The sequence below is a fragment of the Pieris rapae genome, chromosome 15 (assembly GCF_905147795.1).
Source record: "Pieris rapae chromosome 15, ilPieRapa1.1, whole genome shotgun sequence".
Lineage (NCBI taxonomy): Eukaryota > Metazoa > Arthropoda > Insecta > Lepidoptera > Pieridae > Pieris > Pieris rapae.
Window position 1 is genome coordinate 577,619 of NC_059523.1, and position 17,601 is coordinate 595,219.

Consider the following 17,601-nt stretch of genomic DNA (forward strand, 5'->3'; position numbering starts at 1 on the left):
GGTAAATCAAGAAAAAGACCTAGGAATATTGTATATAAGTATACAATACATACTTAAATCTACTAACAAAAATATACTACATCTGTCGACATTGCATACAATTAAATTACATTTTTACTGAATAATCCGTGATTTAATTAAACATTTAAACTTTTAAGGGTAACAAAAAACTGTACATTTCAATAAAATAATACAAATACAGATTAATAGTGATTCTTGTATGTATCATATTCTGAATTTCCGAGGCTTCGGTTCAAACCAATTTTGTAACCAAAGCCTATTAGAACATAATATTCTCCACTTGACCAGTGATTCGATACACAATTGTAGAGGGCTCCATTTGAAACTAAATATACCTCAATGCGATATCACACACAGGACTAAAGCAATTCAATGAATCCCAATTGGGCTTGGGACATGGGAAAATGTGTTGGTTCATATTTTCGACTCCATATGAGATGTCAGCAGTGTCTGTCAAGAGCAGTGATTGTGACCTAAGCTTTTCTAAAATTATTATGCCCCCTGAATCTAACATACATTTTATTATATCAAAAAATGTTCACTCAAAAACTTATCTGAGCCCCAAAGCCTCTGTTTTCTGTGTTTATTGTGTTATTTGGTTAAGAGGAGAAATAATTTTCAAAGATTCGAAAGGACGATCTCAGAAATGCAAGGCTTACTTTTCTGGATTTCATTGATTTCTTTCTGATTAAAATTTAGTTATTTTTAATATATTTTAGTTAAAATAAAATAATAGACATTTGTAAACCTAAACAAGATTAGCCTTTGTTAACAAAAGGCTAAAAGAAAATAGGATTCACAAGCGAAAACACTTTAAGAAAAACCCTTAGATCGTTGAAAAATCAAAGCCTTAAGAATTTTCATTAAAGGCTCTGCACCCTTCTTGCCTTGCAAGTGTACAAGCGGGATTAGCGATTTTTGATGAGATAGACTAAGAGATAACGAATAAATCGCCAAGTTTTTTGCTTTACACAATGTTTGTATACTGCAACCATTACCCAATGTTCTAAAGAAATTAATAAATTAAAAACAAAGATTTGTCCTCTATCAGCAGGAAGCATAGGAGCACGCGCTTACATTCTTAGTTAATTACAAGCTTAAGAATATTGTAATCACTGAAAATTTTATATTATATAATATTGGAAAGGACTATCTCTTAGGCTATAACGAATTATTGGCGTGTGCTAGCGACTGCAAACAAGTACGTACAAAGGCATGCCTTCGGGTATAGACTACAGCTATCTACGTATGACCAACCCTTTTTAGGGTTCCATACGATTTTCTACTAAAATTATAATATACGTACCAATATTTATGGTTATTTGAAGATTCACTATTTGAAGGTTTCGACGTGCGTGACTCATACCTGGGACGAAGGTTCGATCCCCGGCTGTGCACCAATGGACTTTCTGTCTGTGCGCATTTAACATTCTCTCGAACTTTGAAGGAAAACATCGTGAAGGAACCAGCTTGCCTCAGACCCAAAAAGTCGACAGAGTTTCTCAGGAGGCTGATCACCTTTTAGATTGGCAAAAGATGAAACCGATACAGAAATCTGAAGGCCAGACCTAAAAAATTTGATATTGTACTAGATAAGTTTTAAAGAAATATTATTCCTAACTACGATAAAGTATCATAAATTCAATATAGTTTCATCACTTCATGTAGGAAACAAGATGGATTTATAATTCAAGAGGCTGTCAGCTCTCGCAATTTCTCTTCTTTGCAGGTACAATTTCAAAGAAAATTATACCAGCTAAAGTGTGGGTAGAACACGAACAAATATGTTTTTGAAACTGTATGAAAATTTATATTTTATAAACATGCAAGATGGATTTATTAATAAGAAGATCTTTGGACCGTGTTTGTTTGTCTAACTCAAAAATTACCCAACGAAATTTGGTACTTTGATTTTTCATAGAACGGGGTCAAACGAGCAAGAGTATCATGTGGTGTTAAGTTATAGCGCCGTCCATAAACTCTATGAGATCTCTCTCATCTCACTCTCTCTATAAAGGAATTGGTATATGATTCGAACCGCTCTTTGTTCAATACGATCAAATGTAAGTTATATTGATTTTCATTCATTTATATTTATTTTTGGCAATTTAGAATTGAGTTCATAATACGCCCTTGATTTGTCATCGGCCAATAATACATTAAGTACCTATATGATCAAAAAGTCAAGTGTTTAACATAGTAATTAATATACATTTTTTTTATTGAGGTACAATGCAACGGAAATAAAAAATTCCCAAGAGAAAGTACTTATCCTGATACACTAATATATGTATATAATATATAGTAATATATTGATGAAAAAGTTACCATAGATAAAAAAAACAAAAAAAATCAAATCCAGCCTAAAACTAGTAGATAGACAAAGTGGTCGAAACCACGTGACATAGCTATAGCCCTATGGGGACCATTTTTAATCTGTGCCGCTGTTCGCTAAATTAACCGCTGACGGTGCGGAATGGCCCCAAACCCCAGCAATTAAAAACAACATGGGCCTTAATAGTGTGGGGGACATGTTATATGACGCGGTTACTACCGCTAACGGATCGTTATTCGTTACTTGAAGATTGAAGGATTTCCGGGATTCCAACTTATTGCGGTGATATCCTCTAGAATTTCTCGTAATCATTTACGCAAACTTTTGTGAAAGATTTACTTAATTAAAAAAATCTTATAAGCTTCTTTTTTCAAAAGCACAAATTTAGAATAGGCACATTGAAAGCTATTCTTTGACGATAAACCGTTATATTATTACGTATATTAAATCGAACCTTAAACGATCGTTAACAATTGTTAATAATTTTTGTCTTTAATGCAAAGTTATAACACACCTATAATAAATGATGTTTTTATTTGAAAAATCATAGATCTGTTCCATGATCACTTCTTCACAATCTAACAGGCAAGGGGATCAGCTTCCTGTGGCTGACACACGCCGTCGACTCTTTGGGTCTAAGGCCAGGTGCCCTGACGATGTTTTTCTTCACCATTACAGAAAATGTCAAATGCGCACATAGACAGAAAGTCCATTGCTGCACAGCCGGGAATCGAACCTACGACCTCAGGTATGAGAGTCGCTCGCTGAAGCTACTAGGCCAACACTGCTCAAACATAATTAAATGTATTAAATTCTACACTTATCGTCAAAATCTAAATGCCTGTTCTCAATTGAACTGTATAACGAAAAGATAAAACTGACAAAAAACTATAAGCCTCTCTTTTTATTGTATAAAAGGGGCATCGAGTAAACAGGATTATTTGATGTGCTGCCGGCCCTTTAAAAATAATATAGCTTTTTATATTTCAGATACTGTTACATTAAACACATCATATTGGTATCAACATCATTGTTTTTAAATATCTGTGTGGCCTTCCCCAAATCCCGTCATTCATGTTTGCACTGTGTCTCTGCTCTACCATACACCACCTGCTGTTTCTTTAATCTGGTCCATCAACCTTCTAAATTGCGTTTTAATTGGGCACCGAGTTAATTTTGTTGCTCCACTTTTCTGTTCCTCTTGCCATGTGCCCCCCGCCCATATCCACTTAAGTGTATTTAATATTATTTAAGAAAGGTAAAAAAAATTAATTTGTTCTGAATAAGATTGTAACCAATATAAACACGAACACAGACGAATAACACTCTCGACATTGTTAAAATACCATTAGTGATAATTTTCGTTTGTTTGTCAGTACCAGATGTTTCGCGACACGCAACACAAAATGAACAAACACACGGTATTTATGGCACGGACGTGTGTGTGGTACAAAAAAATGTCTGCGATTGCAGCATACTTAGACCGGAATATAATTAGTAATGTCTCTAGACGTAAACCAAAAAATATTGATCAACAACACCACTATGTGGAACCGGCTGCCCACTGAAGAATTTCTAAACGAATTCGACTTAGGATTACCTTCAAAGCCCACTGGCATTGAGTGTCCATGGGCGATATCACTTAACATCAGATGAGCTTCATGCCTGTTTACCCCATGTTCTAAAATGTAGTTTTTCGACATTTTTCTATTTATTTCACTTCTAAAACATCTAGTTTAGGGAAACTGCGAATGTCAATTAATATAAATAATACATATAATTTTCCGTGTGTCCGTTTAAGAGGTATAAACGTATTAAGAATAAAGAACACTGACTATAACACTTATTTATTTTATTATCTTTCTATTGAAACTAGGGAAATTACCATGTTATATCTTAATTATTTATATTACTACTAGCGGATCCGACAGACGTTTTCCTGTCTACACGTCTTTAATTTCAAAATTTCAATTTTTAATAAGCCATTTTGATGAAAATTATTATACAAATGTTATGACAATATCTAACGATCCAGCACATGGTCACACACGATATAACACAATGATAACAAAACTTTTTTTAAATTTCGGGACAGACTAAAATTAAAATATTATTTAAAATTTGACACTGCGATGGTAGCGCCGTCTGTCGGATCCAATGTAAAACATTCCAAAATCAATCAATCAACAACTAATAAATTGAAAATTAATTAAAAAAACATTGTCCAGCGGACAAAATTGTGAATCTAAACCATTCCCAGATCCCCTTGAACACACACAAAAAATTTCGTCTAAATCGGTCCAGTCGTTTAGGAGGAGTTCAGTCACATACACACGCACACAAGAAATATATATATTAAGATGTAGGTTAAGAATATTGTAAATGCTATGTATTATAAAGTAATATCCTTTATATTACTAGATGCTGGTGTGTTTAAAGGCTAATCATATTAATAATGAGGCCTATTTATATCCAAAGCTTTACAAATGTGAACAATATACAGCTGAACATTGTTATATTTTGCTTTCATGTTACCTAACCTTCAGTACCATAGATCTGAACCTCTACGTTTGGAGATTTTCTTTCTCTATTTGAAATGCTTCTTATCTTCTATCAACGTTATAGAGCGACCTCTTCTACTTCTTCCACTTGATCTTTATTATATGGTCTTTGTAGTCCATCTGTGCATCTTGCTATTTAAAGGCAATTTTTACCCAAAATCTCTTTACCGTTTTAACTAATTTACAGTAAGAAGTACTTCGAAATTTTAGTATATCATTATTCTAGGCTGTATTATAATACAACTTATGGAAAGAAAAAGTGTAAAATTGTCGACATGATATCCTAAACCAATTTTATAAACGTCAACACAAGACTAAGTGAGTGGAGACTTCATTTGAACGCTAAAATTATCAAAAGAATCCAGCAGATAATTAAGAAAATATTTGATTACCGTTTATAAGTAAAAACTAATAAACGGTAAGAAGAACTGGCCATAAACTTTGTTCCACTCTTTTTAATTGCCAAGTTCTAAATCATACAAATTGTTTGAACTAGAACAAATCAATCCCAAACATTAGGATCATTAAATTAATCGTCAAATTTATAAAAAGCTTTATTGATTTATTTACTACACCAGCCAATTGGTTTTAATTTTCTTTTTATCAATTTTTAATTATTATAATTGCTACGTAGATTAAAAAAGTACTTAGTTCCGAGTTGTATCGGTCGGTACTGCTACTGCTACTCGTAGATTTTTCTAATCAAACCTGTAATTGCGTAGGAATATAACAGATTATATGCCTTTACACATTTTAGATATACTTGTTGGAAAATAGCTTGTAACGGAAAAAACTTTTATCAGTATATTTTTTTTAAATATTCTCACAATAACCTCCATCGCTTACTCTGTTCTCGGCATTTGTAGAACACGTGTCGTCGAGACAATTTGATATGACTTCAGGAAACACCATTGAAATATTAATAGAATTCTTTTGAATATGACAGACATATCTTTATGCCAAGACAGTGTTATAATATATATATTGTCTTTTCTTATACCAGAAATAACTAAGATATGTTCTAAAAACATAGTTAAGAACTTCTTAACGTTCAGACCTTTCCGAATTATTTCCTAACAATTTTGGCACAGTTGTCACATAAGGCAATTAAAGCGAGCTGTCACTTGTCAACATTCTCGCCAAACGCCCTAATGGCGGACTATTTGAAAAAAGAACGCGACGAGAGCGGCATAAATAAGTACGTCTCAGCAAATTACCCAGAACGGGCGGTCGGGGAAATTGATGGCAACACTGAAACGTCGCACTGTCTACTGGCTATGGTCTATACTCTATACAAGATATGGTAGAAGAGTGGTTATGTAACACTATTATTGGGCTAACACTAAGGATAATGAACAGAATTTCTATAAATAAAATAGAAAATTAAGCTATCATATTTATACGCAAAAATAATTCCTAATAATCAGTTAGAATTTTTTTATTGCATATACAGATTAGGTTTTGTATTACATTTGTAACCTTAACTTGTGATAATTATAGAAGAGAATCAACCATACAGTAGACATGAATTCAAGACGATAAAATTGTTATAAATCATCTCGTCATACCTTGTATTATTACACCATGGTCGCGATGTCTATGCCGTCTACGTATTTACTTTGCCCGTTTTTCAAGTTTGAAATTAGAATTATTTATTGAAAGGGTTCTCTATTCATGGAATTTTTGTTTTATATTTATAAATAGCTAGAAACCTAATTAGACATTCGATTTTTAAATAATTTTAAATGGTTGAAAATAAAAACACAACAAACAACAAGATTTGAATGTTTTATTAGAAACTGTAGGAGCATAGACTATATATATTTAATACATATTACATAGACAAATTAAATCAAACGGGTTTGTAAATCTTAAATAAAACCTTGTTCCCGCTAAAACCCTAGTTGTGTTCTGATAGCTGTTATCTTTCGATAAGCAATTTATTGTGAAGATAACACTGAATGCCGGCTTTGTATTTAAAACTGACCGACGACCCGTATTCCAGTTAATCCACTCTTGAGCTGTAAATAATCCATATAGTAAACGTAAAGCCATCGAATGTTGTGTTCAGTATCAAGTTTTGAAACTATAAGTTCCGATCGCACTGGGGCATGGGACAAACTTCCAAGTTATTAAGTAATTTTAAATTTTATTGTATTTTCAAGCTTTGTCCTAAAGGTCCTTCTTGTCACTTAGTTGCGTATAGACAATACGACCAATCTCACGACCGTGAAAGAGGAACAGAAGTTACTCGTGACGAAACGTAAAATACTGCGTAAAATCCTGGGGCCGGCAAGTAAGGAGAAGGGGTCATGCAGTCCGAAAAAATACAGAAATTAAAGAGGTGGTTGCCCAGCCAAACATACAGGCGAAACTTATCGCATGGGCGGTGAAGGAGCCCTAGTGGTCAAAGACTAGTAGATCGGTCTGGGTACCTCTAGATTGACCAGCTGTTTTTTGCGGAAGGAATTGGCGGGAGGTAGCACAAGCCTGGAGAAAGAAGAGTAAATACATACTGAAGTTCTGTTTTCTTAAAGAACTATATTTAATTTAATCACCTCTAGTTCACAAATGTCTCCTTAACAAAGACCCAAGTTCGATTCCCGTTTAAGAAGCTATATATAAATCAGTACACGTTAAGTCACTTAATAACTTGTATTAAGTTAATTTATTTACCTTTTACCGTTCAAACGGAAGGGGGGTTCCGTCATAAATTTCAAAACCCCGCCTTGCAATGTATCAATGGAACAAAAATTTATAGAGCCGCTCGGCAAGTTTAGATTAAATTTATTTTAATCACTGATGTCACATTTTTAACTTAATTATTCATAATTGTGAGCAATATCACCATTTTAAATAATTATATCTCCATTATTTGTAACAATATTACTATTCTATAAACTATACAGTCAAACTCGCTTACGACGGCATCGGTTAGTACTACATATATACTGGTTATATTGGCAAAAATCAAAGATCCCGGCTGAATTCTATTTAGCCCAGTCATATTAGGTAAGAAAAGGGGTCAACCTCGGAATGAAAGATAATAAGCTGCAAATTGGTATGAACCTTTGTTTTGTCATTCTAAATGTTGTCTCAAAAGTCACAATCGTTATCGTGTCCGCGTCTTAGATATTCAAGGTCAAAGGTCACAAAAATCGGTTTTTCGCGAATATCTGGCTTCCTATCGGTTGAATGAGATTTGCATTTATTATAAAAGTTGTAGGCTATAAAATTCCCTACAACTTTTGTTTAAACTTTTTTTTCATACGACCAACCGTTTTGAAGGTAGAGCGCGAAGTGCACATCGTACAGTCATATACGGCCTAATGCAAGGTCAAGCGTGAGTTATGGTTATCAGTACGTTATAAAGTCAATTATTTACTTGGAAATTTCAATTATTAAACAATGCCTATTATTTATGTACTAACTATTAATTATTTATATTTAATTAAAGTAAGTAACTTGATTATTTATATATAATTATTCATATTTAACTATTTAAGTATAAAATATTATTAATTCTGGATTATATATTTTAGTTTTATTTTAAGTTAACACGACATTTCTTTAAAACGCGTAAATTTCTCAATACTTATATACCTGGAAATACTTGTCCCTACCCTATGCCCTTTTCTATTCATTGCCGGGACAGATCCGACATCTTTATTTGATAGTAATGGCATGAGAAAAACCACGAAAGCAACATTATATGATGCCTGTCGTTATCGATCTTGATGAAAATAATGTAACATACATCATCGATGGTGGATTTCTTCTGCATCGCGTCGTATGGAGCAAAGACGATACTTTCTCTATTATTTTAAATAAGTACATTAAATATTTACAAACACATTATGGCTCAGCAATTGTTGTTGTATTTGACGGATATTCGGACTATAGTAAAAATATTAAAGCACTGGAACAACGAAGAAGAACTGCTGCACTTTCAAAATCATATGAAGTTTGTTTTGACGAAACAATGGTTGTGCCAATCAGTCAAGAAAAATTTTTATCAAATCGGTCTAATAAAAAAAAAATTATCGACATGCTTGTTGAAAAATTTAAAACTGTTAATATCACAACAAAACAAGCCAGAGATGATGCTGATGTTCTCATCATTGACACAGCTATTGCCTTATCAGAACATCGAAAGACTGCTGTCATCATAGGAGAAGATATCGATTTGCTCGTTATTTTAATTGGACGTACTCAGTCACATCATCAGGAATTTTTTTTGAAAAAAGTTGGCAAAGGCAATGTCAAAACACAAATATATTCTACTAAAAGTTTTGACCAATATCCTTGTACTAAAAAGCACATTTTATTTTTACACGCATTCAGTGTCTGTGACACGACTTCTGCGCTATTTAAAAAAGGAAAAAAAAACGGTTACTAGAGCATTGGAAAAAATTCCTGATTTAGATAAACTGGTGGAAGTATTTCAACAAGAAAACTGCCCAAAACAAACATTATTAGAAAATGGAGTGCGCATCTTGTTGGCATTATATAATGCTCCAAAATCTGAGGACAACATTGATCATTTCCGTTACACGCAATTCATCAAATTTACAAAACTAAATAAACCTGTACAACTGTCAACACTTCCACCAACAAGTGTACCAGCTCATCAACACATAAAACGTGTCTACTACCAGATTCAAACGTGGTTAGGGAAGGACTTAGAACCTCAAGAATGGGGCTGGATGCTTGAAAATGAAATCCTGGAGCCCATACGAACGTTATTACCTCCAGCACCAGCCGAACTACTAAACGTAATATTTTGCAATTGCAAAAATGGTTGTGGTTCCCGCTGTGGATGCAGAAAATCAGGGCTACAATGTTCTTTAGCTTGCGGCCAGTGCAACGGACAAGCTTGCCTCAACGCTTCACTGTATCCAAGTAATCCCGATGAAGAAAATACATATGATCCCGATATTCTGGAAGGTTTGGAGATGAACATGACAGATAATGAGGATGATGACAATGAATCGAACATTTTTGAGCGACAAGAAGAAGAAGAAGACGAAGAAGAAGAAGATAATTAGCTTCCATTTCCAATTTCATTACAATTAAAATCAACAAAGATACTTTTGATATTTGAACTCACATTTTGATAAATGTATATTATGCCGTATTTAATAATAAATAAAAATATGTGTAAAATATATACTCTTACTATCATTTTAACTTAAAATAAAACTAAAATATATAATCCAGAATTAATAATATTTTATACTTAAATAGTTAAATATGAATAATTATATATAAATAATCAAGTTACTTACTTTAATTAAATATAAATAATTAATAGTTAGTACATAAATAATAGGCATTGTTTAATAATTGAAATTTCCAAGTAAATAATTGACTTTATAACGTACTGATAACCATAACTCACGCTTGACCTTGCATTAGGCCGTATATGACTGTACGATGTGCACTTCGCGCTCTACCTTCAAAACGGTTGGTCGTATGAAAAAAAAGTTTAAACAAAAGTTGTAGGGAATTTTATAGCCTACAACTTTTATAATAAATGCAAATCTCATTCAACCAATAGGAAGCCAGATATTCGCGAAAAACCGATTTTTGTGACCTTTGACCTTGAATATCTTAAGACGCGGACACGATAACGATTGTGACTTTTGAGACAACATTTAGAATGACAAAACAAAGGTTCATACCAATTTGCAGCTTATTATCTTTCATTCCGAGGTGAAAGCCCTAATATGACTGGGCTAATTGTATTAGGTACTTAATAAAGCGTCATCGGCTGTTACGACTATCGGTTTTTACGACAAAATATTAGTAGTTCCTTTAATATTTTTATAACAGATTTCGACTGTATATCTCAGCTAATTTAACACTGCGTTAGATCTGAAGAAACAATGCCCTCGATTAATAATACATATAACTAGAAAATACAGTGGATAATTCATATAAAAAAAAATATTTAAACCTACTCCACACCTTCCAAAACTTTTGCTCAACTAAGAGCTCTCCTACAATCGCCTCTATTCCTTTACAATAAGACCAACTTATAATATTTAGTTTTGAAATTAATGACCAAAAACATATACTTCTTAAGTTTGTCTCGTTTAAGCCAGGGTTTGTGAGCTAGAGATTACTTACATTCAATAATAGAAAATAAATAGGTGTTAGGCCGGATATCAGGAACTGTCTTAGCAACGTGTGGGTGTTTTCTCTCGGATCAATAATATACTATTTATTGACTCTTTTTAGAGTCCGACCGATTCCTGAATGTTTCATAATCATTTTCTAATAGACAAGTAGGCGAGCAGACTACAGTATAGGAACTGACAAAAGTAAAATGATAACAATATGGAAATCGTAGGAAAATTAGTGAACACACAAGTGATACAATAAACGCATTACTCATTAAAATATTAGTCAGCCGTTTTAACCACAACTAAAAATAATCTTAAACGTTCGGAAGCTCTTTGAAGGCGTTATTTTTACTCTGTGCTGTCAAATGTCACGATGACAGATGGCGCTAAACGCGTTAGGCGAGGATTTGTGAAATCAGCTTACTTTTATACGGGAAGCGTTTTTTTATAAAACCACGTTGCCATGCGTCCCATTAAAATAATTCCAACCAACGACACTTACAACAAAGTAAGGTTATTCTTGCATGTCGTCCATAGAAGAGTTATCGTAGCAGTGTCTGTGGTCTCGGGAATTGTATATATTGAAACAATAAATAAATATGGCCACTTGGCCACAACACAAAAGTACATATAAAATGCACTTTCTTCGCCCAACGCTTTTTCTCCTTCAGATGCGATATCATCTCCTCTTACAACATTTCTGTGCCTAATCAAGGCCCTTATTGTAATAAATTATAACGAGTCACGTATAAAATAAGGAAAGCAATAAAGATCTAAAATTGAGTTTATCTTTAAACACTTTCTTAAACACAAAATCTTTTCAAATAGTCCTATGCTGAATCAGAAAATACTCTTATTGTACAACAATAGTTTAAGTGTAATGTAGAAATTACTACGTCAAATAGGTGACCGTTAATATGTCAAATGGAAGAAAGTAGTTGCCCACGACCTATGGATGGAGGTCCAAGTGTGGAGGCTAGGGCACTTTCTATTTTAATTAAACACCCCTTTTTGAAAAATAAAGTTTTTCTTTTCTTTCTATGTTTTCAAGAAGTAAAATTTATAGGTTCTTACATATTACAAGAAAATTTCACACAAAGGTCTTTCTTACTATACAAACTTACGTATACATAAACTAACACTGGACTTGTATTGTCCAAGGTCTAGGTGCAACATTTAGCAGCACAAGAGAGTCCTTTTATTTTTAGTCTCTCTCTGACTGTGATTCATTAGGAGGACAATCAGATACCTATGAATACCTAGGATATACGCGTGTGAAAATGACATGAGACCTTGGGATGGCGCAAGACTGACCAGGTCCATCCAACTTCCTCACTCTCAGCATTGAAGAAGTCGCATAACTCCGTGAATCCTTGTAGTATTAATCGATAACGATAAACGGGTCCACTTTAAAGCTATTATATAATAATAACCTAAGGTTCAGAGTTCATTGCACGCTTAAACGACGCTTCAACGCAATATGTCTGAAGACGCCATAACATTCTAAATCCAGTAATCGGTATTAGGGAAACGGCACGTTTCAGCTATTAGCTTTCAAACATCGAACGCTTTGACAGTTTACTTTTTTAACATCATCTGACGTATAACCACAGACCTCGCTATTGGTTAGATTCATCTCCTTCATTTGAGATCTACTAGTAAATTTTAATTAGTTTAAAAAATTTAATTATTAGTTACAGTATCTTCATTCAGAGATTAAGCTAGGTAGAAAATGCCAAAAACTTATTGGATTTTGTAGTCTCGACTTCACAGGAATATTCATTTCAACTTCTTAAAACAATTTATCAGAGATGATACCTAAAAACCTAATCATACATACCTGACTAATACAATTTATTTCGCTTAATTTTCTATATAGTTGAAATAATTGCTCCCTGACGAAAGAGTGCTCGTTATGTACTTGAGTACAATAAGTGGAGTCAACGCAAAATCTTCTATTAGCTTTTATCATTTCATCCCTATTCCATACTTAATTATTTAAATTTGAATAGTAGCATTAGGGTGATTTTCACTATTATGAAATAGTTAAAACCTCAAATTTCCTTCACTTTGACACTACAGCTAATAGAAACTATGGAAGTCCAATAAAAAAATCGCGAGAATCAGAGTGCGGTAGCTTTAAATGTAAATCCCTTCGAATTATTTGGTTAAATAGCGGTTCACGGGTTAAACGCAACCAAATGTACATAATAGTACAATCTTAACCCTTACCGCAAATATCACGGTAATTAACCCTTGAATCGCCGCGGTTTTCATCTATTCCGTTAATACGGTATTATAGTTCCTGTTCACAACGGGCACATGTTAACCCGCTACATTTAAAAATACCTTTTTGAACATAGTGAGAAACTAATGGGACCCGGCGAGGTTCCTTGGCGTACAACATCCTACTTGAAGATACTTCCGTTGTGATTGACATCAATTATAACTATTACTATAAATTGATATCTGAAATAACAAGCCAAATTTCAATTTTCACAAAAACCTGAAATCGACTAGTTAACATAAAAGAAATTATATTTTAGTAGGGAAAAAGCGCATTCAAAATTTTTGTTCGTGTAACGTTTGGATTATATTCGTGTAATAAACTTTACAATACAGCGGACTTTGGCTGTCCTATTTTGGATAATATGGGTGCAAATATTGAAATAGATTCCCGTTAATATCCATAGAGCAAATTTAATTAAAGGCACAACGTGTAAGACGCACAAACTATTTCTAAATTCTAAATAAATATAAAACAGCGTAAAAAATTCATAAGTAAGTATTCAAAAGTTGTTCACAGACACAAAAGCGTTAATGATATATAAAAAATGTCAAATTAGGGGCCCATAGATAATCGCGCCGCCATCATTTAAAATACATTATCTATGCGAGCGGATAGTTAAGTGGACATCAAAATGGAGATTATCATGATTATATGTCGTGAATATAAATTATTCTGTGGTGTTTATATGTTCGAAGCAAATTATAGTAAATATCTTTCTTTTAGGTCCTAATTAAATATATAGATTTATCATTATTAATGTTTGTTCAGTTGTCTTCTATATCGATTTAACCGATAAGGAAACCCGCTTACCTCAGAACATAAAAGATGGCGTGCGTGTGTTAGGCACAGAAGGCTGATCACCTAGTTGCCTTTTAGATGTACAAAAGACCATGAAACAGACATAGAAATCTGAGGCCCAGATCTAAAATGGGTGTTACTCTATTTATTCGTGTGTGTATACACGGGAAGCTTGATCCTAGTAATCCATAAATTAAGAGGCTCACGAGAGCACTTAATTAAAAGCAAATATAGAAAAAAAGAAAACATATATATATATATGTAATGAAAAAAAACATATATGTATGTAATTTATACATATGAAATTACGCTACTTCACCAGTCATAGGTTATAAAGCAAAAGCTCTGATTGTCCATAGTATAGATACACAAAACAATGTTTTCCTAAGTGCAAAGATAAATGAAACAGACATTCACGATAAAAATCAAATCGTTGCTGGCGTTATAAGACGTTGCTAATATAGTTTTGCCTAATATTTTTCCGAGTGGTGTGAGTCAATTGAGACAATTCCAATAAAGATTGGAATGTCGACCATTTAATTTCGTTCATTAATTCCAAGGAAAACTGGATTCAGAAAAATTCCAACTCGAATCCTCATCCTACCGCGACACAAAATTTGACCTTCAGTCCGTCAATGTGGCTTAGTCACAACACATGACGGTACCCGCAATTGTTCGATTTTCGGCAAAACACTCTCGCATAGTTCAAAAATGCCTTTTAAAAAATTAATACAAATACAATAGCATTTACAGCACAATTTGAAACCTTCAAAACCTATTGCCATTCAAGTCCTTAAATCTAGAGTGGTCTATTAATAATTCCCTCAATTCCTATTCGTTTTTTAACAGATGTTATAAAATCTTTTGATACGTCACATAGATTGGATACGCTTGTCAAATGTAACCCTCGCACTTACAATAACAAGGGGGAGACAGAGTGCTTTATATGGTCAAAAATATTGGGATAATTTTTGAACACTTTGGCCTGGAGGATACATAAGTTTAATTTATATTCGAATAAAAAATCATTAGTTCGTGCGGATAAGGTACACTACCACAGAGACCAAACTTTTCAAATTTGTTTTAATTATATTTATAAAATGTTTAATTATTACTATTACTATGTAGATTAAAAATATTGTACTATAATATATTGGTGTGTTGTAAATATATCTATATGTGTAAGAGCTTTTGTACATATGAATTGTTGTATATAAAGTGTATATTTGATTTTTACTACAGGGGCCGTTTAATTATTACATAAGCAGATTTACTACAATTAATGCCTCCCCACCTTCACTAGTAGGTGCATAAATGACGTAATCACCAAATAAGAAAATAAATCTTATTAGTGCTTAAATAGTTTTAAAATGTCACCCAAAATAATATATATATTTACTATATTATATCTTCAAGCATGATAGAGTCCCGTGGCTCTGTACTTAACGGGAAAGTGTACTAATAAAAACACATAATAACCACGAATTACTAAGTTCGACTCCATTCGTCGACCATTTTAAAACACGCCCGTTAATTATGTACAATTTAATATAACTACTGGAGATGCTATTAAAATCATGTTCAAACCGACATGTTATAGTTTCGTCCTCAAAATGAAGGAGGATTACTACGTTATTAGGTACTACGGTTATTTTCTTTAATACTTACTTTAGTAAAAAATACGAATAATAAATTCCATTAATTTGTTGAGTAGTCAATCTATAGACGATCACAGCAAATATGGCTTCTGTCTATACGAGAATCAAATAATTAAAATACATGTGATATTAAAATATAACTATTAAAATAATTGGCATAAAAGCATCCGAAGAAGCTTTTAATAAAAAATAATATATTGAAACCTGTTTGGCCTAACGATTTTCACAGTTGATATTTATTTTCCAATCCAGCGTCATTGCTATTGGGAAACTCATATAACCCACTATTCTTTCACCCGAGGTTATAATTACTATCAATGGCTGAGGGCACTGTGAACTTTTTTTTACCTCCGCGAGTCGAGAATAAGATTAAAATAAAAATGCATTTCAATTGCAATACTAAACTATACACAATTTTCCCTAAATTAAGTAGTAAGTAATATGTAAGTACTCACCATAAGAGGAATACACGGTGAACGAGAGAAGCACGAAGATTCGCGCCAAAACTGCGCCAGCTGACAAATTGTACATTTTCAAAATGGCCGCCATGTTCACAGATCACTATCACATAATACTGTTTTCATACGAGTCCTGTTTGATGGCATTCGGGGTGAAGTTCTGTAACAAAATAATTATTTAGAATCAAGCGGGGATCTTTGATTTTGGTCAATATAACCGATATGTTGGTCAAACTGATGTCTTCGTAAACGGTTTTAACGCTTAATCTATACTTATGTAGTATATTATAAAGAGAAAATATTTGTATGTAAGTATGTTTGTAAGGAATTGGCTCAAAATTACTGGACCGAGTTTAAACCATCTTTTACCATGTAGCATACATTATCACTGATTAATATAGGCTATTTTTATTGCAAGACAAAAATTAAGGATCTCTTCTAAAATTACAATAATGTTACTCAGGGTGTAAAAAAATGCATATAAAATAACTTTCATCGCATGCGCTGCGAAAACTATTGATGATAGAAAAAATGTTTCACAATATTAAAGAACATATGAAGTAAGTAAATCTACAAAAAATGTACTATATTCGGGACACTAATTTTTTCAACCTGGTGTTTTTTTTTTTACAATATAGTAATCAAAAGCTACAACGAGGTAAGCAGACAAACAGCTAAGTCTCGCTTAAATAATAATAATTTTGAGACTACATAGGACAGTTCTTTTTAAGTAGTCTATTAAGTATATTAGTACATCACAAGTTTACGCCGGAAACTTGCAACCAAATGTTAAAATTATTTTACTGGTAACACTCGCGTCGTAAATCTCAATAATTCCCACATCAAAGGGACAAATATAACAATTCTTAGAATAGCGATAATCATTTTTTTCATGTATAGTCTGCTTTTAACAGTACATAAATTCTAGTTATTGATAATGCAAACTCCTTAAGTAATAAGATTTGTTAGCGGTACAATAAAATGTACCTTTAAAAGGGCTACCAAAGCACTCTCTCCTTTAATCTCTTAGGATCAAGAGGAATTGCTCGTTTGCCCCTCACTCTATAAAAATAGTTTACTGGTAAACAGAAAACGTCTTCTGTAAAGGTTATTAACCAGCAAGAGTTGCCATACCCTAGGTGAAATAGATCCAGACAATACTGTAAATAATTAAATAATATCCATACCGACTTATATCTGCTTTAATAAATAAATTTTTATCATTATTATACATTCAGTAGTGCGTAGTTATAATTTACAACAGGTAAGCGTTATTTTGAACTTTACCTGGCTTTCAAAGCATCAGTAATTTTTTAAATGAAAGGTCTAGATAGCGTGGGAGTGTATCGACC

General features: G+C 32.9%; 1 protein-coding gene across 1 annotated transcript in view; it reads right to left on the reverse strand.

The window, feature by feature from the left end:
• LOC110998199 overlaps window positions 1–17,601 on the reverse strand; it is a 114,277-nt gene that overhangs the window by 76,824 nt on the left and 19,852 nt on the right. Inside the window, exon 2 of the mRNA XM_022266710.2 lies at window positions 16,247–16,409. Within this exon, the coding sequence (XP_022122402.1) occupies window positions 16,247–16,340 (94 nt within the window). The 5' untranslated portion in view covers window positions 16,341–16,409. The remainder of the gene's footprint in view (window positions 1–16,246; window positions 16,410–17,601) is intronic.